Below are 25,596 nucleotides of genomic sequence, written 5' to 3'. Positions count from 1 at the left end.
AATGAGCTCACAGGGTGAAGCTCTTACATGCTTTGTATTGCATCATGTGTCCTGAAGGAACCCTGTAGACTTTTTCATCCTGAGCTTTAACGATCATTGCCGACTGTTTAGAGGCCGTGAGGGTTTTCAGGTTGGTTGAAGTAGTTGGAAAGAGATGTAATAAGAGGAGTATACATCTCCTGGGTCTGCCTCTCTCATGAGAAAATGATGCAGGCGCTCCCCTGGTGCTGCGCTTGAACAAACCTTGGCCCTGTCACTGTTGTCTCAGAGAGAATCCATCCAAGTGCAGTCGGTTGTGAAGAAACAATTTGAAAAAGAAGACTCTAGGAAGAGCTGCGGGAATCCTTCTTGTAATTTTCCTTTTTTGATCAGATGAAGAGAACGGTTGTGCAGCAGATGTAATCACACAATGGTTCTGCTGCGCTGCTTCAACCAAAAAGAGCTGATTGAAACTTTGATTGTCATTCAAACAAAATGAGAACAACACTTTTTGGTTAAATGCAACATCTCAGTTACAAGAGCACACTTCTCAAACTATTTTCCATCAATGCAAAAACATTAACATCAGCATTATGTTGATATATGGAGTCATATGTGTACATCTTATAAATCTATTTAAGGTAAATACACTATTACAAGGATTAGTGCGATGCAATACACACATTAGTGACACAATCCAGCTTCTGCAGTAATTGACATATTTTTCCACAGACGGAATAAAATGATCTTCTCCTGATTGGTTTTAATGTGAGCGGAATAACACTCATCTTTCAAAACATTATTAGTTTTAAAAGGAGCCTGACCAATTGATATTAGCCTTTCGCAGACGCATCGGTACTTGCGTTTATATTTGTCGATATGAATATTAATTTTACAGAACTAGTGTGTATTTACATTTTACATGGAAAAGTACGTTAAGTAAGTCTATTTGGGTTTATTTGTTCTATTGTTATTTATAATAAAGTTTATGGTTAAAATCTAAACTAGGGTATGATAACGACATCTTGGTAATCACTGTCATTTTTTAAATATATCTGATATAGTGATTTTGGATTGTATATTATTGTCCCCCAAAAATCCATATCGGTCAAGGTGATCTTACTTTTTATTTACAATAATTGCCTGAATATATTAATTGAGGAGCCTTAACAAAGTATAATGTAGCATCATGTGCATCGAAGATATAGGTCAGCTAGCATCATGTATGAAGATCAGAGTTCTTCTCTGATCCATCTCTAATTAACGCTCTGTTTCTTTCGTCATGCTGTGTAAATGGGATCAATTTCTTTACCAGAAACTGCTCTTTTTCCGTTTCCTTTCTCTCTCACACTCGTCTGCAAACCCCATAACCTCTTCCCTCGCCCCACCACAGCGCCGCAGTATTAAAACGTCTGTGTAACAGCGAGCAGGGATTCATTTACTCACTCTGATGAGACACTGCTTATGATTTGCCAGAGAATTGATTATTTTTTTCTTCCCCTCTCACTAATGAAATGGTTGCTTTTCAGAGATAGCAAGCTGAGTCAACACCAGCAGAATATTCTCTAAGACGTGAAGCAGCCTTTCATAATAATTGAAGTAATTGCACCCTGGATTATTGTCAGCCACTTAATATTGATATTCTTTTCAAACACTTACTCTTTTCCATTCGCTAAATGGTTTAGGTCCAGCGTGACCTTTCATACAACTGTGTTACAGGAAGAGTTGTCGCCAGTGTAGCCGTTAAAGCAAGAGGATGTATTGGATGCAGCAAGCTGATGTGTGTGTTCGGATGAATCTCCACTTTCCTGGCATTTAGAATTTGACAGAATCGCTGTCAGACCTGTGTGAGAAAATCAGTGGAATTCTCTAATCTTGGCATTATCAGAGACGATCTGCGTGATCAATGTGTAAATCTCTGACATTTAAACTTGTATAACAGCACCGGGTGGTAAAAAACGGAGCAGTTATTTGCCTCTTATCACCAGACGGTATGAAAAACACTCTCATTTTCCTACCTGCTGCGATCATTCATGTCTCAGACGATATAATTGCTATGTGGAAACAATGGCTGTGTGAAGCAATGGATCATGTTAATGCAGCTCCGACCAAAAAGTGTCACTGGTTTGAACTAGAAATGGTGTAAAAGTCAAAGTTGGTTTGATTGTTCAAGTCTTAACTTTTTATCTTTAGTGACTTCAATAGCTGGAATATTGGTCTGCTAATATATATACTGTAGCTTAGTATTGGTCTCAGCTCAGGGCTTTTTATGACGCCTTGCTGATACAGTATTAATAAAACACAGATGAGCAGCAAACTGGATTGTTATTGTATCGGATACAAATTTAATGAAATGGATCAGGTCTGCATTGCTGTGTCTTATCATTTTAGAGGTTTTATTGGTGCACAGCAGCACCTACGGAAATGCACAATGAGAATACAAAGCACCGACAACGGTAATCCAATTAATCACTTTTTTTTCTTATCTCATTGAGATACGGTATGTTTCTCTCTGTTTGCCACAGCCTCAGATTTCCATTCTCACAGTAGAATGATCCCTAATGTAATTTCCAACGTGCGGAACACAATGAAAATTACATCGCTGAAATCGATAAATAAAAATAAAAAGACAACTGCTGATGAATCTGCTCAGTTTCGGGCCGATAACTTGGGTAAAGGTGCATGAATTCAAATCAGTGAGTCTCTCTTTTCCTGCTATTGGTGTTGCTACCTAGTAAAATAATAAAATAAAAATAATAAGACTCCTCTGAGAGAATTCCAGAGCATGTCCATCCATATGGAAAAAAATATGTTTTGCTGTGTAGTTCCTCTGATCTGCGGCGCTCGGGGTCTCAGCCCTGCAGCGCTGGGAAGAGGTCAGTTTGTCCAGGCAGGACTCGGACAGACACACAGCCTGACCTATTGATCCGCTCCCCGAGGAAGAGATGTATTGGGCTGGGTGTGATTGGGTTTGGGCTATTTTCACTTACTGTGTTACAGCAGTGTATGCTCTTTTTTTGTGTGACTCGTTTTATCTATAATTTCTTTACAGTTCCAGAGACATTGTTCGAAATCTGGTGGTATGTGTCACAGATAATCAAAGCCAGGACTGGAAACATTTGTAATGGTGGACCAGAGAGACAGAACACCCACACAGAATTTATTGCAGCCTATACCGCGACATTCAGTTGTACATCCAGGAGAATCCATCATGGGTCTCATTACACGTCCAGTACAAACACACTGGGAAACCTTTTTGTCTGACAGACTGATGAACCCATATTGTAAATGCTTTAGACACTGCAGTATGTGAGTCTATGTACTGAACCAATGCCGTCTTCATTAGTCTCACCTGGATAAAACTGCAATTTTCTTTTCCTGGGAATCACTTCTGACTTGGCACTGAACTACAACTGGCGAGTGCTGTAAATGGAACGGAATAAGGGATTTCTGGTGTCTTGTTAGCCAGGGCTAGATAAAATGGCTGCAGTTTGGCAATATTTCACGCCGGAAAGTCTCACAAGTAAAACGGCTACTGAAAAAGACCTCAGTTCCGAGGCAATAGTGTTACTGATTACAACACTGGCAATCTCAGAGCATTTGAAGAACCATCACATGAAAAAGAGCACGAGGACAGCACTGATTTTAACAGAGACGGCCCCAGAAGCAGGAAAGATAACTACAAAACTTCTTGAGTGAATTGCTATGTACATGTTTCTTAATGCATTGGTATTGGATCAGCCAATACGCAAAGTCCAGGTATCTGTGTTGGGAAGGGTCAAATAAAACATCTCTGGTTAGATTATAGGTGACATACATCCCACACGTTGGGTAGTAAAAACCCAGTTATTGAAGTTCAATGTTTGGTTTTGTATTTGTTATTTCACCCCAGCCAACGATTCAAAGCAATGATATCTGCAAAATGAGGTTGTTTATCGCAGCATAACAACTGACCATTTACTATTGATATAGTGTACAGTCCAATATGAGAGCTGAGGTGCTTTTATCATACTGTGGAGCAGGATAATCCACATATGCCTTCATGACTGAGTGTTTTGTGTATAATGAGCAACACTTCCAGTCTTGTGTCCGCTCGTGGGATATTATATCTTAGATATTTACATCTAAACACAGAAATGCTCACTTAAAATCCTATTAGCAAACTCAGAAGGCGTGCTGGAAGTCAATGCTGTCAGTTTAGTCTAATGTGCAATTTGCAATTTCTGGTGGCAAAGGGAAATGAGGCATTTCCCTTTTGTTTTCTCTCAAGTTTCAGAGGAAAACATTTCAAAGATTCACATTTAGAAATCAACAGTCAAATATCAAAGGAGAGAAACAGTTGGTGTTTGGTTGATCATAACTAGTCAGGCCATGTTTTGGTTTTCGAGATGCTTTTTTATCGTGTCATGCTTAACACAGCTCCCCTTCAGGCCGCCTCGGGCAGGTGAACAGGGGCGACAGAGGATTTCTGGGAGTTCAGAGTGACACAATGAGCAATGTACAGTATGAGGAAGGTTTGAAGAGTGAAACCCAAGATTGTGGCCGAGGAGCATCTGCGATTCCACAAGAGGAAGTGTCTCTGTGCTGCATGCTAATAAAGCTATCATGTTCAATTACGGCCTGAGGACGCTCATGGTTTACAGCTGTATGTAATTTTATAGTCATGCTGGTGTGTGAGTGGGGGGAGCTGATCATCTGCTGCTAGGAGCGTTACAGTCGTGTAATAAGACTCTTGAGCAATTTATCCACTCAAGTGCATATTAAAAACATTGCACTTCATCAGACACCATTTAGGACACAAGTGGAAATTATGCAGGAAAACATATTTGATTTGACCAACAGACACTCTTGGAACTTCATTAAAACTTGAATATAAGAATGCTTGTGTCCTCAGACGGATATGACTTGGAGATGCAAGTTATTTTGAGAAATGCAGCTCTTCACAAATCACTACCTCTTGGACCAAACCTGATGTTCTGTGACTGACTTTACTAATAATTTGGAAACTCATTTTGTGTGCCAATGAGAAAATAGTCCAACAAGACGACTTTAGATTATGGACGTGTAATCGTGTATGAAGTATTTATTGAGGTGAAGAGCAGATAAAAAAAAAGGTGAAATGTTGTCGTGAGGTATCGATGGATGTGAGGACGCAGTGGGGTTCAGATGCTGATGGTTGGTGAAGCTCAGCCTGAAGATGACTGATGGAAAGTCTCAGCTCAGTCTGGTGGAACATCCTGGGGGTCATGGCGCTGATAAGGAAGTGGTGGATGTCAGATATGTGAATATGGGGAAGCCGAAGAAAGTAAGAAATGGAAGTAATTAAGTTGGTGAGGGATTGAGTCAAACCATAAGAGAAAAGATCTTATTGTGCATTCTTAAAAAATAAATAATCCAAGACCCCAAATCCTTAACAGTTATTTAAAAATTGGGAAGAAATCAGCAAACGGGCACATTTAACAACATGAACACTGGGTATATAATATTCTGTCGCCTTCTCGTTGATTAATTAACAAATAATGAGTCCGTAGGAACATTTGTGCAATTGCAAAACTTAAAAAAGAACAATGCAGTGACTGAGGTAGATAAAAGCCACTACGGTGACATTGCCTCTCCCACGGTCTCCTCTTCCGTCTGATCTGTGCTGCTCTCGTCTGCTGCCTGTTCAAGGTCTGGATGTCTTCCAGTGGCGTCTTTCTCTCACTCTACTCCTCTTCACCTAATCGGGCTTGTCACATTGTTCTCTTTCTCCCCAACAATGACCCTTTTCTGTGTTTGAAGCTCAGTGGACAGACGCGCAGGCGTCACCTTAAATACCCTGGTGATGTGACTTTGCATTCCCATATTTCACTGACAAATGGCAGGTACTGTAAATCAGTGCCCTCTCGGGAGTCTGGGAAGAGCTGTTGCTGCCTTTTAAATGTTTTTTACACAAGGACAAGTGGTGAAGAAAAAAAGTCAGGTTTTATAGCTGATCAGAGACCAAGCTCCAAAAGCTGATTGGTTGTAATTCAGATTGTGCTGCTGGTGATGGTAAAATATATTGTCTTACATGCTGTAATCACCCTCTATTTATCTTGTAATATACAATCTATTAGCTCACACTTTCGTTTCAGGAACACAGACGTCGTAGAAATGTGTCCTGAGCATTTTAAGTGTGGCTGCAACAGCTGAGGTGGAAATCCATCATTTGACAAAGAAAGGGTAAAGCTCCAGTGAAGTCACTCAAATCCCAGGGCTTAGCTGCATCAACTCTGTCGATAAATATCATTTTAGTTTTCAATCTGCCTTTTTATTTAACTTTGCACTTTCTTCGTGATGCCGTCTTCGATTCCCGCAAAGAGTTCCCATGTTCGAAAATAGAAAAGAACCCCTGAAGGCTGGGAAGATTTGTTATCCTCATAATGACACTTAAGCAGGATGGATGGTCTCTGTCATCGTTAAACTCTGTGGACGTCTCTCCCTCCGCCCTTCAATCTATCACCCGTGAAAGCCCTTCAGAACTTTCCCTGATTGCTGACCTCTCCTTCCTCACACTACTTTGGGGGGAAAAGTTTGTTTAAGTTGCAGCGATGCAGAAGGCGTGTCGGCGAGAGTATCATGATTGTCACCGTCCCCGGGGAGACCTTGAGAGCTTCCAAGGACACGGTGGTGTCTCTTGGCTGGCTGACAGCTTGTCGATTACCAACCGCCAAACCCAACTGCCTGGGGCGCGCAGATATCTTGCTCCGACAACAGATCTGCAAAGATATGGACTGCACGTCTCGGTCGCTCCTGCTACCTGTTGCCCTGCTTATTGAACAGTGAGGCCAAGGCTGTGACTCCCATCTCTTTCTCTCACACACACACACACACACACACACACACACACACACACACACACACACACACACACACACACACACACACACACACGCTAAGGATGCTGCTCTGCTGATGCATTTTTCATTTTCCATTAGAGCCAAATAACATTAAAGTCTACTTGAATACAGAAAATGTTGACCCAATTTTTTCTCCACATCTTACTCTGGCTCCTGTCAAGCAAAATATGCCCACCAGTCAAACTGCACGGGCTTATTAAACAGGACTCATGGTTTTAAATCACAACATTACCATAGAAATTGAAAGTGTCAGATACAGTTACCTTGCTCGGCTCAATATGCGAGTTATGTAATGTACGCAAATCCCCCGTGCAGATTCAGTGCCGCCGGTTGCTTACATTTTTCGGCTGTTTATTGGAGATTGAGGGACACAATGGGGCATTAGCTCCTCCGTCATGGATGTAAAACACCCTGTAGCATAAGCAGTCACTCTACTGTCGGTACAGAGATGGGCGAAATGCAGATGTACCCACATGTGCTGCCTCTTCTCTGAAGATCGATCAGTTCGTGGCAGACATGATTTACGTGGTTGTGTTAAGCCGATTTCCATGGTAACGCTGAGCTACCACCAGTGTTATAGTTCCTACACATGAGGATTGTCGGTAGTGTGTTACTCCTCCTTTAAATAAATTATATCATATGGACTTGTGGCATATAAAGTAGCATAAAACATTGTTTCACAGTCTTTTAGCTTGTGGTAAGTCTACCCTGGATACTTCCTATATTATGGCTGATAATTAAAATCTCTAAAATGAATGGGATTTTTACTCCTTGAACCACACTGGTGAGCTCTACTACTCTTCATGTTTGTTGCAGCAGGGAAGATGGACATTAGATTTTCATACCACGTTAAAGCATCAGGGAGCTCTTCATCCAACCTTACAGTATTGTAAGGTGTGTCAAAGTCAAAGCACTGCTGAGAATAAACATGTACCTTGGTTTATAATTAGAATCTGATCCCAGTACAAGAACTCGTGCACTTTCCACTGGGAAGCGCAATCCTGAAAAACCACCATCTAATAGTCATCCTTAAAAAGAGCTGCACTTCTGCCTTATTACCCCCCCATCTCCCTAAAAAACGATTAAGACGTTGAAACCCTGGGAAGTGAACAGAGTTCTGCTAGTTTGACTTCCTGCGTCTTCTACCAAATTACAATCCTCATTTATAGACGTCCTGTTGGAAGGTTGGTTAAATCACCCTCAGCAGTAATTACAACTTCGACGTCTTTGCACTGTTGGTGGTTTCTAATTGTTTCACACGCCTCACAAATCCATTGCAGTTTTGAGGATATGCTGAACTAAACTCCTACTGTGCTGAAAATTCTCTTAAAGGATTTCCTCACAGGACTCTTTCTCTTCAGAGGAACGGATTCCCTCCATTGTCGGACCTGTAGTCGGCAGTGAAACATTGCAGTGCGACCCCTGTTTGTTTCTACACACGCTGCTTGCTGTCAGAGCTGCTGTAGACACTGGGACCGAGCAGGAATTTCCCCCTGACCATTTACCTGATTAGCTTTCTGAGCACACACAGTGCAGCCAAGGCTGGCTAACACACACACACACACACACACACACACACACACACACACACACACACACACACACAGGCTGCCTCCCTGAAGTCACCCCCCACCTACTGAAAAAAAACATGCAGATACATGAGCAGGTCCACAAGGGCAAACCTGCACCAGCCACCAGAGCTTAGGACTACATGACTTTGTGTTGCTGCAATTAAACACGTAAATCTAACACACGCACGCACACACACACACAAACACACACACACACACACACTTTTCATCCATACATTACTGCCAATTCACTGCAGTCTACTAATGACTTTCTTCTCTGCAGTCGTCACCCTGAAGTCAGCTGCCACGGCTGCTGTGACTGGCTTAAACTGGTCAAACCGAGTTCCTACTCATTCCATATCATGTCAACACACACACACACACACACACACACACACACACACACACACTCTCACATATGCTCAGTCCACTTCAAACACCAGCTTCAGAGGCATCTCTATTTCCCTCCAGTCGACATGAAAGAAAAGTTGCTTTGGTGCCGAAATTATTTTTAGATTTCTGTCGAATGTTGCGTTACCAAGTTTATAACTGAATTTGTTTTTTACTTATGAGTCGGCAAAGCTCAGAGATAGGACGTGATTAGTTATGACATGATTGGCACATTTGATACCAGATTCCCATCATGCACTTGACAGATTTCAAATCAGCATGCGGCGTAAGATGTGGCCTCTGCCCCCAGCACCTGTTACTGTGACTCCCTGTGTGCTTTCCTTCTTCTCCACCCTCTGCACTTCTCCAATTCCCCCAGCCCCCTGTTCTTCAGTGTCTCATTTCCTTATAATAAAATAACTTTTCCACTGCTTTACCTGTCTTTTAGTAATTTACCAATGAATCAAGATCAAAACCTATTTTGTGCCTTTTATTCTCAGTTTTCCCCCAGTGAGAATAAAAATGATTGTGTCTTTTTCTTCATTGAGGTAAATCTGATTATTCCCATTACAGAAATCATAATTTAAGACTATGAATGAGCCGATGGGTCTTTCCTATGTCTGTCTTTCTGTCTGTTCTTATATAAAACACATGCTGCTCATGCCCATGAAACATCGGGGAATGGCTTATCTTTAAAGATGCACTGAATAACTCTGCAGTGTTTGTTTGCTCGTTCGTCCTCGTGTCTTGAAGGACTCATCGTGATGGAGCTCTCTGACATGTTTGCTGCTAATTGATACAAAAGGGAAGAGCTCTCCATCTTTGGGGAAACACTGTTCTCTTGTTTGCCCGGACTTTTTGTATTTTTTAGGATGTTGACACCGTAGCAAATTGAAGACACGGGGATTATTGAAGACACAGGGATTATCTCACCACACTGGCCAATTGTTTTCATGCACTCTCCCTTGATAGTGAAGTCAACTACAAAACAGGACTTCTCAATCTTCTATGGGATTGATTATCTCTGCTTGAACATGCTGGATACGCCACTGGCCAAACGCTCTTTTGTCTAACTGCCCTCTGCTTTGCTCTGCTCCTGTAGGAGTTGATGACCAAATTGATAACTGAGACCCCAGACCATCCAATCCCTTTTCTCATTGATCACCTGCAGACCAAGCAAGGCAGCCCCGGCAAGCTGCACAGAGCTCTCTCTGGCTCCGCAGCATTGTGGGCACAGAGCTCCCCAGGTCAGTAACGCACCATCGATGAAATGGTACTCACGCCTGCAAGCATGCAAAATGTGCACATGCATGTAGAACGAGGCATTTATCATTGTACCTACTCCTCCCTACACTATCCACAGGTTATGATAAATAGTAAGTTAAAACAGCCGATAGTCTGCATCATAGACAACGGGGCTTTGGGAGTAAACCTTCTGTGCATCTACACTTTCTAAGACTGTGCTCTGGACGCTAATTGTGACTATTTCTACCAACAGAAAGCAAAAACCCTCGAAGGGAGTACAGCAGCTATGAGAAGCCATGGCAAATTCACCCAAAGAAACCCAAGAAATCCAAGAGCGACCTGGCCATGTCGAGTATCTCTCCTCCTTCACCAGAATCAAAGTCTCGTAAGTTTCTTATTTACTTCTACGCCATCTGCACTCATCAGAAAGGTTTCCCACTTTTTGGTGATCTCACACATAAACACACGCACACAAAATATGAACCTGCACACGTTTGATACCTGTTGTATCGCTTGTATCCCAATTACATGCTTCGTTGACTTTAATCTCCATTTTTAATTTGATATAATTGTATCTAATTAAAGTTAGTCACAGTGTATAGTCCGCCATCCTCCGTCCTGCCTCCTATAGCCGTTCTGATGAGTTCATTATGAAGTGCTACTTTTTGTTCACTGCTGCTCCACACTCTCAAGATGAACTCTGCGCAAAGTTCATGCATCAGTTGAGAATGGGTGCAGACGAGGAGATTTTAGTTGCAATAAATCACTATAGCTATGGTGAAGTATGACACTTGAGACAATCAGGCTTGGGCAATGGACTACTTCAATTATTTAACATTGTGCTCTGTCATTGCCAGGCCAAGTCTATTTCAGGCTGCGGTAAGGATCGCTCACAATGAAATGGAAACAAGACGAGTGGATGAAGTGAGCGAAAAGAAAACAAGTGAGAAAGAGAAGTCGGAATAAAGTAAACAGCACTCGGCACACAGAGGTGCACTTCAGTTTCGGAGCGTTGGCGCCGTTCCTTTCAGCCCCTTCAGCTTAAGACGCCCTGAAAGCTGCATTTAAAGTCAAATCCTATAAAAAATACATGGAAAAGGTGTTCTGGTTGTGCAGGGCTGATGAAAAATGTATATCAAAAGAACGGCTTCTCATCATGGTTGTATGTGTAGCCAGAGCAACACAACAGCTGTCGTAAACACACAGAGGTTCCACTAATGTGCTGATCAAAATGACTCACTGCTACATGAGGGCGTTTTCTTTTCTGCAGCGGGTTAATGTGCTTTGGCCTCACGTCTACTTGACTGATGTTTTAATGGACAGCCCCTGTGGGAATTAAATCCTTAACCCTTAATCTAAGCTATTAAGACACAGCACAGCACAGCCCTTTGCTGATGCTGCAGCAGCACAACACACACACACAGCAGAGCAGAGGCACTCTTAGCCGGAAGTTTTATTTTTTTCCCTCCAGTCTGCATTTGGCAGAGATATTCGCTCTATGTTTCTGGTTGTTACAATGCCAAGGAGCTTAGTCAGGGTAGAGGAGCGTAGAGGAGCGTAGAGGATGGCAGATTGTAGCAGCAGCTTTGACAAATATTCTCCATCGCATTTATGTATTTGACAAAGCACGATTCGTGCAAATGCAAACAGAGGAGCGATGCTCACGTTCAGCACCTGTCAACACGTATGCTCAATTCTCAAAATGGGTGAAATTTATTCCAAAATCCTTTGCTGTACTTTCTAGTGAACATGTCTGTGGTGAACGGGGGGTGTTCGTTTGTTTGGCTTCATAACCCACTGGTGTTTTATGTTATTTCAAATTCATCTGTTTTGGAGCCTCAGCATATTATATGTGGATAAAACTACAAGTAATTCCTTCCCCTTCAAAGTAATGTTGCTCCTTCCTTTATCAATAATGTCTGAATCCAACATTTTATGAATTAAACATGATATAGAAGCCAAGCTATGGTGCCAGAGGACGTGGGCTGGATGTTAGTACTGTATGTGGGTCATAGGCTGCTCATGTTTGAGTTATCTTGAATGTTAATCAAAGAGACTGACGGACACTGTCCCCCAGGCCTCATCCTTGAGCTCCCTGCTCCCAGAAGAGACATGTCACAAAGTCCAGTTTGGACATATGTGCGTTTACATATATTACATTTCAGTCTGGTTGTTTTTATTTGTGTTGCCTTCTTGTGTTTTTTTTGTGTGTTTGCCGCATCTAGTGCCGCGGTCAGTCGAGTGCCCCGCCTGGGACTGGAGGGAGAGTCGGGACTTTGACGAGCTCAGCCACATCTTGCAGGAGAGCAAGAAGCTGGGCAAGGCCCTGGAGAGCCTGTCCCGCAGTGAGTGTCTGCCGTACAGCACCGCGCACGCTCACACTGTACTGAGCCGCGCTTAATACATCTTAACGCACGGAAGTGAAGTGTAGACCTTTCTGTAAATGTCACTGTAAATCCTGGGAGGAATAAAAAGATCGAGCGGCTAATCTCACAAACTCGCTGCTAAGCTCAGAAACAGTCTAAGCTGGGATTTCAGCATTAGACACTTCTCTGTGCTTTAAACTGTTTTCTTCTCTCTGCAGGCATTGCCATCTCTGATGAGCTCGACCAGGTAGGTAGTAACTTCACTTACTGACAATAAAGTTTTGCTACTCAGCAGCATCGCTTATCACAATAAACTATGCTTTTTTTTTGGTGTACCTTACATTTGGTAATTCAGAGCAGCTCCTCTTTTTCTGATGCTGAGCTCTCATAGGAGTGATATGTGAATTTGACACTTTGGTAAACGTGTCCTCTGCCTCCCTCTCCTTTGCTGCTTCACTGTGTTTCTTACTCTCAAAGCTTCTTCTTTTTTTTTCTGAGCCCTGTCTTTGTCCTTGTCTGGCCCCTAATTCTCTCCCCACACAACCGTGCACTGGCTGCTCAGGTCGGAGATGCACACAGCGATTTTGGAAATGTTGGGCTCTGGATGAGAAACACAGCATGTGTTTTGACAGGGACTTCACTCTTTGCTCAGTGCAGCAGTACATGTCCAACGTCCTTGGCTCTCAGCCCAGAGATCTCCCTGCTTTTCTGTGGGACGGGACAGAATGAATACTAAACACCTGTTCTGATCATGCAGAGACAATAGAACTTGATACTACCCCGGATTTACCAAAGACAAGCGGACATATCTTTGCTTTGAGCAGAGTTTTAAATGTGGGCTGGCTGGTATTTGGGAGAAGGATTGGAGGGAGACAGATCTCAGACAATACTCTGCTGCCCGTCAGAAGTCGTCCTAAGAACAGACAGTTATCGGAAAAAACAAAGTCTTGCGGTCGTTATAATTTCATGCTGAAATAAAAATTACATTGTGTTAAGTAAATATTTCCCAGCACTTCCCCTGAATTCACCACTTTCATATTCTTTTTTCATTTAAATCTGCATTGTTTTGTCTTTGTTAATTTGCTGATTATGCTTTCTGTGCTGCTTTTGTAGAACTTGGGAGGTTATAACTCAGTGTTGCGCCCTCGTGTGGTGGGGGAGTGGGTTGGTCGAGAGGAAGAGGACGCAGACCCACTTGCTGCGGAAATGCTGCACCCCCCTGTCCCTCGGACCAAAACTGAAGTTTGCTGGAGTGGAGACAGCAGTCCTGCTGGGAGGTAGTGATTGCCATTATATTTTAATGTGTGTGTGTGTGTGTGTGTCACTTTCAAATTTGGGGAAATTTCACAAAGCCATTGTTGGCTCTTTAAAAAGGAGGAGGTAGACTTCCGACTGTGGCTCCTGCTGCCTGAGGAATGCCCATCTGAATGGGTTTGATAATCCCATTTCAAAGGCGTGATCAAACATGCTTTCCATCATAGAGCTTCAACCCAATTTCGTATTAAAGCTAACCTAATTTCCGTGCGCTCAAGGCCAAAAGAATTTTGTGCTCATTTTAAAAATGGCCAGTCTTTGACAATATAGCTGTCATGTATTGAACTGTTAAATAATTCGTCACCCTCTTTGGAATCTTTTTTTCCACTCATACTTTTGCAAAACTCCCAAAATAGCCTGCTACCTCTTGGACTTGTGATTTTGTGTGTGTTTGTATATGTTTGTGTGTGTGTGTGTGTTTGTGCGCATTGCAGCTGCCGATGTGACTAATTACAGGAAGATCGGATATAAACCCATAAATCATGCGCAGGCCTGAGCTGACATATACACAGTGCTAATCTCATTAGGTTACTGTATGGGTGGATTATAGGGAGAAATCACTTAGTTAGAAGCCTGAGATGGGAGATGGGGATGTGTGTGGGTTCACTGATGAGCTCCCTTATGTGTGTGTGTGTGTGTGTGTATGTATAAGTGAGATGTTTTGTGTTTACCTATGAGGAGAGTGAGAGGGTTGCTCCCGTGTGTTTGGGACGGTGCAGCATCCCCACACTAATCACAGCTCCTTCTCTCAGTCAGTACTCATCTCAACTATCAGCTGTTAATTGCATTTAGTGGGAACTTGCTCCCTCTTCAGATTCAGTTTGGGGATTGAAATCTCTCATGTCCGTCGAGATGTTTCTTGGCAAAGCCACAAAGAGCAAAATAGGAAGATGAGGAAAAACATTAATGAAAGTCTATTTTTAAAATTAAGGTTACAGTAAGGTTTCCCAGCCTCACAACTGAAGATCAAGAAACTGTAAGATTTAGTTTAAGTTTTATAGAAGGAGCTTAAAAATGAGGACTGGAACGCTGGCAGGGACCAGCATTGACCTTGCTTAAAATCCCATCTGAGCCCTAATAGTCCGTCCCCTCTGGTGCACACGCACTTTCAGACAGTCCCCACATTCTCTCATGTATATGACCTTATTTGTCAAACCACTCCATCTTCCTCCTCTTACTTTGTTTACTTGTTTTCATTTTTTGATCGTCTTGCTTGTGTCCCTCATCCCAGCCCACCTGTCACTGAGGAACATAAGGCGAGCTGACAGGTGCTGGTGACTGACTGCGGAGTCTAGAAGGATAAATCCAAGGGGCACATGGGAAATCAGATGCGACTGTGGCAGAAGTACATTTAAGGAAATGTCTTGTTTTGACAGACTCTGTCCAGGGGAATGGGACTTTATCATCCGGCGGCAGTCAGTGTCATACACTGAACTTTTATCCTCTTCATGAACCACTTCCTATATCCTCTCTCTTGCTCTTAACGTCACACTCGCAGAACACCAATTACACACAATAAAAGCAGATGATAGAGATAAATGAGGTGGTAGAGGAAAACAGCTTTGTAGCCTTTTACCGGTTTTAATTTCATGTTTATTGTCTTTATGACAGCTGAGGTTTTTCCCAACGGGTGTTTTCCAGAAAACGTTTGAGAACATTCAAGCGAGTCTGTGTAGAGAATAGAGGAGCTGCAGAAAGCACCATGTTTTAACCTGTTGACCCTTATTTACCCTTCCCTTTCTTCTAAGTGTGTGGTGTAGCTTTAGCCAATTGGATTTAGCCAGATAATTATTGCGGGCTACTTGGTCCGGTGAGACCCTAATGTATGAATGTCATGACACACGAGACACAGGTAGGTTTTCAATTATATATGTATTGCACTTTTCATTTAAACCACAAAAATAAACAGTAATACAAAGAAATACACTTTTCACAGTTCATTTGTATATTTTTCATTCATACATTTTCATTTCATTCTTTTAGTTCAGTTCATTCATATATTTTCCACTGGGTCCAGGGGGATTCCACATTAGAATGAAAAGGGAAAAACCAAAACAAACAAACAATAAAGTTCACTTTCCTGCCACTTCAGGTTGAGGTCAGTTTACTCCATTGGGTAGACTCCATCTGACAAAAAGGTACAAAATAAAACTTGACCTACAAAAGGTCATGAGGAAAAATAAATAAAATAGTTCAAGCTTGTTGTACAACAGTAATTCAAAATCTCATTAACAAAAGTACCTATTATAGTTCAACTCAAAAATACCTTTGGTTAATGTTATTTATGGAATAACGAAGCCAATAACTAACAAAAAGGCAAAAGCATTAAACCGAAATGCAAACAAAATATACCCATGGCTATAAGGTAAAATCCATACAGAATAAATACATATAAAACATATACACCAACCTCATCACTAAATCAGAGGTTTCCCTATGGGAGTTTTGTATTGCCGCTAGCATGTGGCTAGCGGAGGCAACGCTAACAGTTTAAGAGTTAAAAACACACGCGATGCTAGAGAGAAATATTAAAAACAAAGATCACAAACATCGTGCAAGAATATCTCAACTCACCGCTGGTCTGAGGAGACTTTAAGATGGAGATCACTGAGCTCTGCTGCTGCTCATCAGGCTGGCGTGGAGGGAGGAAGTGACCCTGCCAACCCGGATGTTTATAGTTGAGCATCTGAGATTATTATTATTATTTAATTTTTTTTAAGATTACTTTTAAATCGTCCAAACCCTGGGTCACAACGGCTCCTCTTCTTTTTGCAGGAAAAAGTTCCAGAAACTGTGCAGAACAGCTGATTCAGACATTTGTGTTCTCGCAGAAACTGTCAGGAGAAAGTCCAGACTTCAAAAAATACTTAGCTCTGCCAGAATAGAGAGGTACTGATGTAGATGTGTGAAACAGTGAAAAAGAAAGTATTTAACAAGTAAGATGCCCAAACACCCTCCTTCTCTCTGCATTTGTCCACATTTTTTCACTTCTGCAACACTAATAAATTTCAATTTCTAGCTTGAAATACTTTTGCAGCCACTGGAGAATCTTTAATGTTCCTCCACAGAACAGTTAGATCTATATTGCTCGCTGTCCAAAGCCAGAAAATTGTTGAAAAATGTGAAAAATGTGCAGCATCACACACCAGCGTCCCTGCCTCTGCCATATTAGCAGATGTAATTACCATTCCGAGAGTATGAAGAAATATCAGTCATTTAATGACCCCTTCCCATTATCTGTAAATAGAAGTCATTAAACTGAGATTAGCATCAAATGAATACTCTCCCCGCTCTCTAATCCATGCCCTCGGCTATTGGAATATGGAAATTAATTTCTCCAATATAGAGGTAATGCAGTCTTCATGAGTGTATCAGTGTTTTTAACTGTGTCGGTGTTGGAGATGGTGTTTAGTGATTTCTCAATAATTTTCCATGTAAATCACTTTCAGAGAAGGAATGCCCAGAACTAGAGGAGAGAAATGTGAAGTTGTTTGAGTTCTTATCATCCTTATAGTTATTTTTAATTTAACAACAGCTTATACCTGGGAAATGTAAAGCTTTCTGGTAACATTTAGGTACTAATGCATTTAGCAGCAATAGTGTGTTTCCACCAGTGCATCCAGTGCAAGCAGCAGCTCATGTTATTAAATCGTGTTGTAAATGTGAGCCTATAAGCTTTCATGGTAAATAATTGATTATGAAGATAAAATGTAAACACACACTTGCTGGAAAGGAGCAGTACTCTAGTTCAGTATGAGATTTAAAAGCAGTGTCAGAAAGTGCCTCTCTTGCTTTATCTAAATGATTAAATCATCAATACAGGAGCTAACTTCTCCTGTGCATCTGTACATGAAATTACTTTATGCTATCTTGTTCCAAAAAGCAGAAAGTTGCTGCCGTCACACATCTAGCCTGACGACATTATTTGCTCCTCCTAAACTCTTCTCCCTCTTCTTCATGTCACCTTCAGCCTCAAGATGGAAACAAAGAGCAAAGGGCTGAAGGAGCAGCAGCAGCACCATAAGAAGCTCCTGGCAGCCATGTTGTCCCAGGACTCGTTTGACTCGGTTCACAGTCCGGCCCCCTCTGTTGCAGAGGAAGAGATGGAGGATGAGGACGATGCCATGGAGCTTCTGGGTAATGTTCACCAAGCCTGTTTTTTTACACCACCTGCTCTCAGACACAGCACAGATTGTGTGAATCGACATATAATGTTTCTGGGTACAGCACTGAGCTGCTCATGAGCCACACCGGCAGAGAAGGTCTCCCCGTGTGTGTCAGCAGATGCCATGTTGGTGTGTGCGACTGCAGGTTTAGCACATGTTTGATTGAATGGTGCACGAGTGTTTATCTGCAACAGTGAGCCAAGTAAAACATAACGTCTTACACATATGAAAAGAAAGATAATGGCTGTTACCATTTCATATTTAATGAGTCATTTATTAAGTTGAATAGTCTTCATGATTATGCTTCATGATTCTGTCTAAACCTGCAAGATCATATTTGAACTGTGTCTGATGTACTTTGTGGCTCCGGAATCATAATCAGCAATTCAATCACTGAACTGGATAAATGATAAGTGGATATTTTTCCAGTTAAAATTGAAACTTTTGAAGATAAAGTTCAAATATCCAAAGCAACCAATTGTTATAATCGACTTTTTATTCACATCTTTGTAGACTGACCAAACTGGCACCAACTTAGTTTATTGTGGCTCAGACATATTCATCATCGAAGAAGCACAGATGAAAAATATCACCACTGACTAAAAAGCATATGGATAAATGTGAGGGGACGAAAGAAAAGTAAAACATTCAATTTAAAGTGGTGAAAATTAGATTTGTAAGAATATGTGACGGCTTTAAAGGAAGTTTAAAGTTGCATGTATGCAGACGTGTAGAGGTGTTTTTTGTGTATGTTGTGACTGGAGGGCTGCCTGAGCAAAGCAGCAGCTAGTTTATGTTGCCGCACTGAAGAGCACTTGAATAGTGTGTTAGCTGTTAGAGGAAACTCTACTTCCTGTTTACATAGTCTGGCCAGATGTCCTCAGCCACTGAGTCTACACGTAGGTATTCACTCTGACACACTGGAGAATCACAAAGTAGCTGCATTGATTTACTTGTTATGCTTCTTTGTGTGTATATACAGTATATATACAGGTGTCGCTCGACTTGAGATGGATGAATATGTGACAAGTGGAGAATATGATGGGAAGTCTTGTTTTGGTTTGACGCTGCGGAGGGTCTGGTTGCTCATCACTGTACGTGCAGACACAGGATGTCGTGCCTCATGCCAAATTGAATTTGTTGCAGAAGTGTTTGGTAAAGGTAAAGCACCTTCCCGGTTTCTCTGTCACTTGTTCTTTTCTATGTAGTAGTCTTTACCTGCAGGGGTTATTCTCCAACTTATCCATGCACGGTTCCACTCCTGTAAAGGAAGGTTATACATGGATATAGACACACAACAGCTGCTATAAGGATTTAATGCACTAGTAGCTCTTTAAAAGAATCGATCATGATTTGAATCACTAATACTAGGAAGTGTCGACTTTTATACAAATCTTTTGACAGTGCACTTCAACAACCCACCACTTGCTCTTTTTACTTCCCTCTGTCTACAACATGTCACCAATTACAGTGTGTCAGTGTCTTTCCCATCCCCTCGGAGCTTCTGCCCTGCGGTGTCACACAATCTATGAACGCCGTCACTTTCTGCTCCACTGTCACGGCACTGACGCTCAACCGCCTGTTAGCAGTATCCTTTCATCAGGGTCACGGAGAAGGTCACGTTTCTTTATGGACGTGTGGCAGGGAAGACCACAGATTAGACAGAGTGGAGCTGCAACAAATTACTATTCGTATTCTTATAGTTTTTTAATAAACCGCTCGTGTTGCATATAAAATATCAAATGCTGTGTTATCTCAGGTTATAAGGGGAGAACCCATCAAATTTTGGTGCGGATCCATGGGATTTTTTGTATCACTTTCTTTGAATTATCTAACATGACCCTGGATTCAAGCTCTGTCTTTGCAGCTCCAAGTTTTTAAATTGTTGTTATAAATAATCTCTGCTTTTGTTCCTCCAAGACAAACTCTCTACGTCTATCATATTGTGTTAATTGATTAATTTTCCCTCTAGTACATGTGGACCTTCACTACATTCAGCTTTTTCTTTATCACTGTGCTCATCTTTGCTAACTGAGAAGACAATACAATAACGTCAAGGTTTCCTTTTTTTTCCTTTTCATCAGCCGAACACCGTCATGGCCCCCGGACAGCAATATATAATGGTGATAAATGTAGCAATAAAGCAGGATGTTGATGGTCTGTGGTGGCCCTCCTTGATCATAGCTATGAAACTCCGGCATATTCCCCCAGTGGTTTTTACATTATGGTCCAGGACAGTAATTCAAATCAAGTAATGCAGCAAGGTCACGGCTGAGTCTCTGTCAAGGCCTGGTCACGGTGCTCTTCACGGGGACCACTGCAGTGTCACTCTAAACGGCCTCGCTTTGATTAAAGTGATGCTAACATCTAGCGTGTGGTGAGCCTTGAGAAATGTAATGACCGCTATAGGAGGATTTCTGGGCGTCATTTGGAGAGAGAGGGTCTTGGCACAAACTGTGCACCTATGACCAGAGGCATGCAGCAGATGACTTATGATCCTTGGCAGCGATGGAGATGCTGTATTGATCCCTGAAGGTGATATTTATCGTCGTCCACATGAAGGTTAAAACGTGTGGTCGGCTGTTCAATGGGATTCAATCACTTGCTCGAGGACTGTGTTGCTGTGTAGGTGCATGTTGTCAGAGGGGTTTTCAGTTCTACAGCTAATCAGTGGATCAGTGCAAATGTTCTTTTTTTTTTTTACATTTACCATAATAGGGCACCATGTGAATTAATTACATTTCTGGTCACTAACTTTTAATATAGCTACAGTTTTTATGGTGCATTGCTACACAGTTATTACCCCACTGAGGTACTGGAGATTGCTGGTGTATATTTTTTCTAAGCTTTTGCTTAGGGTGAACTCTAGTGGTTAATGTATGATATTACAACTACTCGAAACATTTCACTTGACGGTATCAGATGACTACATTTAAATTGCTGACAGAAACGTATACATAAGCCTTAATAATCACAGTGCAGTGATCACACATTTAAATAATGAGGCTTGTATAAGACTGATTTGACTTTTAGTTGCACAAATGACTATCATACACATTTTCAACTGAAGACACTTTCATATAACTTCACAAATCTCATCATCTTAAAGATCTTCACATAAACACACAGGTCTGTGTATATATCCTTATTAGGACTCTGCATTCACTTCTATTCATTGTGGACAGCCGAACCAAAACCTTATCCCTAACCTTAATAATGACCAATTCAGGACTAAGCCTAATTTAAATCTAACTACAATTCACATTTTACCCATAAACTTAACCATAGTTACTACTTGTTTAACACTAAACATCACCCTAACCTTAACTTAAACTTAACCTTGAAACATGTATTCACCTTAGAATTTAATGACCTACGTTTTGGGGACTTGATTTTTTGTCCCCATAAGGAAGACAAGTCCTCACAACATGAGTACTACCAGCACCACACATATACAAACACACACGCACACACACACACACACACACACACACACACACACACACACACACACACACACACACACACACACACACACACACACACACACACACACACACACACACTGTAATAATGTACCATGAAGTGCTGATGAGATGACGCTCATCCCAAGGGCTCATATGTTAACCTCAGATGAACATCAGTAGTTTCTCGGTGTACCTGCTGTATTATCAGATGAGCAGAGCTGGGTTCATCACACCTGCTAATTGGCTGCGAGCCTCCTGGTTGTGTTGATTGCGGCTCATACACAAACATCCCCCTGATACAGAAACAAGAGCAGTTTGTTTTTAAGGCTGAGAAAGGAACCTGTCCCCTGGTGTAGATGTGATCAGTCATGGTTACGTGTCCCAACCTGTGGAGGACGAGGAGAAACCACAGTGAACATTACAGCATATTGCTGAATATCCACTGGGAGGCAGGAAAGGAGCTTTGAGTTTGTGCCTCTGCATAACAACTACGACTTCTGTGGGAGAATAAGACGCGTGGTAAAAGCAGGCTTAGAAGATGCAAAGAAAGTTAGCAAATAATCCCCATTTCCATATTGAGCAGAAGGGTTTTCCACACTGAGTGTCTTTTTGCCAGCACCTGGATAAGGAGCTTATGAAAGTATAATAAGATTTTCTTGGAATGGATTACAATACTGCTAGCCAGGGCTTTACAGATTGAATACAATTATAAAAACCAAAGACACGGCTTAAGGTTGATTTGTTTTGTTCGGATTCTTCCAAAAAGAGAAAATAAAATCAGCTTAGAGGTTAAGTCTTATTGATTCTTTAACTGCACTGGGGGATGGCACTGTGTTTTCCCAGTTGTTTTCATTAGTCCTGCGCTTAATATTTACCACAGCCGAAACCAAACTGAAAACGAATATGACTCACATGTTCTTGTAAAACCATGGAAAATGACCAGATTTGAGCTTTTGCTAGGCGGTGGAGACCACAATTTTATACTGATCTGAAATAAGAAACAAGCTGAGTTCATTGTGTGGGGAGAAACACCCTGTTTCTGGCCTCACACAGTTATTTTATGGTAAGTTAATGAGATGAGTTAGCCAGTTCCCCCTCTGTAAACCCACTGTTCTCCTCTTGTTTGGTGGAAGTATTCCATTCCAGGGATATACCCTCTGAATTCTCAAGATCTACTATTGTGTATAAAATAAGTGTGATTAGCATTCATGTTGGCAATGAAAAAAAAACATGTATATATTTTTAACTAGACAAATGTTATAGTACACGTTGTTTATTGACAACTGGAGCAACAAAAAATTAACTTTCTCAACAAAATAAACTCTATGAATGTATGAATAAAAAAATCATACCAACACTACGCTTTCGTCCTTTTCTACTAAAGGGCACTGAAAGCAATTACTGTGAATTATGGGATCCTGTCAGAGGGTTATAGCCGAACCCATTTCACATGCACACATTTCCATCGTAGCAGTGTAGGGTAACAGAGCGTGTCTCAGGACAAAACATCCACAGTGTATGCCAGTCATCCGACCGTAAGTCCACAGACCCTTTTTAGTTTGTCAGCCCACTCTGGCATGATTCCTGAAACAGGAGAGGAGGACGTGAGAGTAGATTTACACACTCTCGCTGATTCCCAGTGACAGTGAAGATTTGGTGGGGACAGGATGAGGGGATGATGAAGTTCTGTCTGATCTTTGATACACACAGAATAAAGCAGTCTGGTGCATGAGGAACAATGCCTGTGTGTGGCTGATTCTGTTTGAGGACATTATATCTTCTTTCATCCGGCGCCGCCTGAGGCACAATACAATGGCAGTTTTAGTACAGTGAGAAAGTGCAGAAAGTTTTTTTTATGTTTTTTTTTTCACCATCTTAACTTTCTGTAATATCCTGAAATTCAACTTAGTATAAAAACATTTCTGTAAAGGTCTTTTTCCTTTTAACATATAGAAGGCTTCACATTTACTTTTGTCCAACTATCTAACATGCTGTGGTTAAGGGCTTAGCTGCTGTTATTGACTTTATTGCAGATAGGAAAGACAAATATGTTCTGTGGATATTGATAATGTCGACTTTAGAATTCTTGCCTTATATTAGACATTTTGCGTGAGAAAAATCTAATGGGAACCAGAATGGCACTCAGTAGAGAGCATACCTCTGCCAATGCCCAGCAGTCCTCTTAAATTCAATCAAGCAGCACCAAATTACACACACATAGATTATCAGTCCCCTATAGGTTAGTTTTAGATCCGTGAATTATTCCCTGGGAAATCAGGGGAAATGTGTTTTGAAAAGAGGGAAACATTTTTCCTGGATCTGCACCAAAATTGAATGGGTTCTGCTCTTACCCATAATGCATCCTTCCACCAGTTTCCTAGTAATGCTTCAAACTAACTAACAAACAAACCAACCAACAAACAGGACCGGGGTGAAAACATAACCTCCTTGGCGGAGATAATTATGTGTTTGAAAACTTTTCATGTGTCATTGTAAGTGGAGGACTTGAGTAATACCGCTTGCCGTGGTAATGTAACCGACTGTAACTGTAACAACATCCCTGCATGCGTCTGATTGCTGCGTTAACATGGCTGACCTCCGCCTTGGGCCAACATCCAGATTACCCGTGCTGGCAGTCAAGGCATGCACTTCCTGACGCCAGCATCAGCAGCAAAAACACACACACACACACACTCCCGTCGCCCCCATCAGTCCCTTCATCCTCGTCCAACCAACCAAGACACAACAGTTGCCCTGTGCACAATGCAAACCAACATTATAGCTGTGTCAGAGAAGAGCAGGAGGTGGATGAGACCATAGCCTGTATGCCAGTGGTGTGGGTTGCCTCAGCATTACATTCTTCACTTGAAGCACAGGCTTGAAAGGGCTGGGCTCACCTCTGAAGGTTCCACCGGCCTGATGGCGAAAAGAACGTCTCCAGTAAAAGTCTTAACTGCGCCCCAATTTGACGCCTGTAAAAGTCTCCGCGGTGCACATGGATACGTTAATCGAGAGGCAAATTGCTGTGCTATTACGGTGGTATTACTGGAAGCAATTACCAATAGGCAAGTAGACTGCTGTGATCATACCATAAATCTAGCAGTAGTCATTATGCGGAGCACGGCCTAATACCAGCCAGCGTACGAATCTCTGGTGTGCGTAAGGGTCTTAGATGAACTGAGCAGATTATCTTAATGGAGGAGAGCCGAGCGGACACAGTGATGCTGTATTGTGTCTACTGCAGCCAGACAGAAGCAAAGATAGTAGATGGACACAAGGATGCTAGCTTTGGATAGCGTTATCTAGAATGACGGATACGGGACACGTGTTCATTTGTGTTTATTATAGTTGACTAAAAAAAAAAAACCCGACCCTGCAGTGCTGTGGGCAGATTTATCTAAAGAAGTTAAAAAAGTAGAATTTGTTGTTCTGGCTCCTGTCTGCTTGGAGATTAAGATTTAAGAGACAAGTAGGCAGGTGATGTCATAATACAAAATTGGTGTGTGAGTGAGTGAGTGAGTGTGTGTGTGTGTGTGTGTGTGTGTGTGTGTGTGTGTGTGTGTGTGTGTGTGTGTGTGTGTGTGTGTGTGTGTGTGTGTGTTTCCGAGTGATTGCAAATGTCAAGCTGCAGCTCTGTTTGTGTGCGTGCTGCTGTATCTATGCGTTTATCAGAAACAAGCAGGGAAACAGCGACCAACAAAAGAAACGTTGAGCTCACTGCAGTAAATTTGTTGCACACTAGCTCCTACATTATCCCATCACTCATAATAACTTATATTTGTCTTTTTAATAGCCATTCCTCTACAATACCTCTTGGACGGGCACATTTTTCTGTTTGATGGATCACTCGCTTCTTTTGTGATTCATATTGTTTTCGTCTCACATGGCAGCTTTTAACTTGGCAGAGTGAAAAATATATTTATGATCTACCTCATTTAAAAAAAATAATTTTAGAAACTTCCAAAGAAAAGTGAAATGCCAGTCATTGTAATGCAGCGATACTTAAAAGCTCCGCTGCGTCTCCACTGACGTCCTCATCTCTGCAATATTTGCGGTTTAGAAAGTGAGTTAAAAGGAGGTTAGCACCAAGGTCTGCGATAAGACTTTCCACAGGCGTCGGAGCTGTGATGTTACCCTGCTCATGTGTGTCCCCATCTGATTCGGATCAGGCTTTTTTTTACTGCCGCACTCAGAGTTGCGGTGACTTGGAGTCTAAC

General features: G+C 41.8%; 1 protein-coding gene across 3 annotated transcripts in view; it reads left to right on the top strand.

Moving 5' to 3' along the window:
• The window catches only part of c20h8orf34 (chromosome 20 C8orf34 homolog), a 54,403-nt gene that overhangs the window by 1,803 nt on the left and 27,004 nt on the right, over window positions 1-25,596 (top strand). For all 3 annotated transcript variants that reach the window (XR_004612354.1, XM_034572702.1, XM_034572703.1), the window contains exons 2-7: window positions 9,924-10,068; window positions 10,320-10,451; window positions 12,292-12,411; window positions 12,651-12,679; window positions 13,546-13,709; window positions 17,717-17,883. Coding sequence is in view for 2 of the 3 variants with exons in the window: in XM_034572702.1 (XP_034428593.1) it covers window positions 9,924-10,068; window positions 10,320-10,451; window positions 12,292-12,411; window positions 12,651-12,679; window positions 13,546-13,709; window positions 17,717-17,883 (757 nt within the window). In the remaining variant the exon portion in view is untranslated. The remainder of the gene's footprint in view (window positions 1-9,923; window positions 10,069-10,319; window positions 10,452-12,291; window positions 12,412-12,650; window positions 12,680-13,545; window positions 13,710-17,716; window positions 17,884-25,596) is intronic.

The sequence above is a fragment of the Hippoglossus hippoglossus genome, chromosome 20, assembly GCF_009819705.1.
Source record: "Hippoglossus hippoglossus isolate fHipHip1 chromosome 20, fHipHip1.pri, whole genome shotgun sequence".
Lineage (NCBI taxonomy): Eukaryota > Metazoa > Chordata > Actinopteri > Pleuronectiformes > Pleuronectidae > Hippoglossus > Hippoglossus hippoglossus.
Note: the sequence above shows the minus strand (reverse complement) of the source record. Positions and strands in the feature narration are given on the sequence as shown.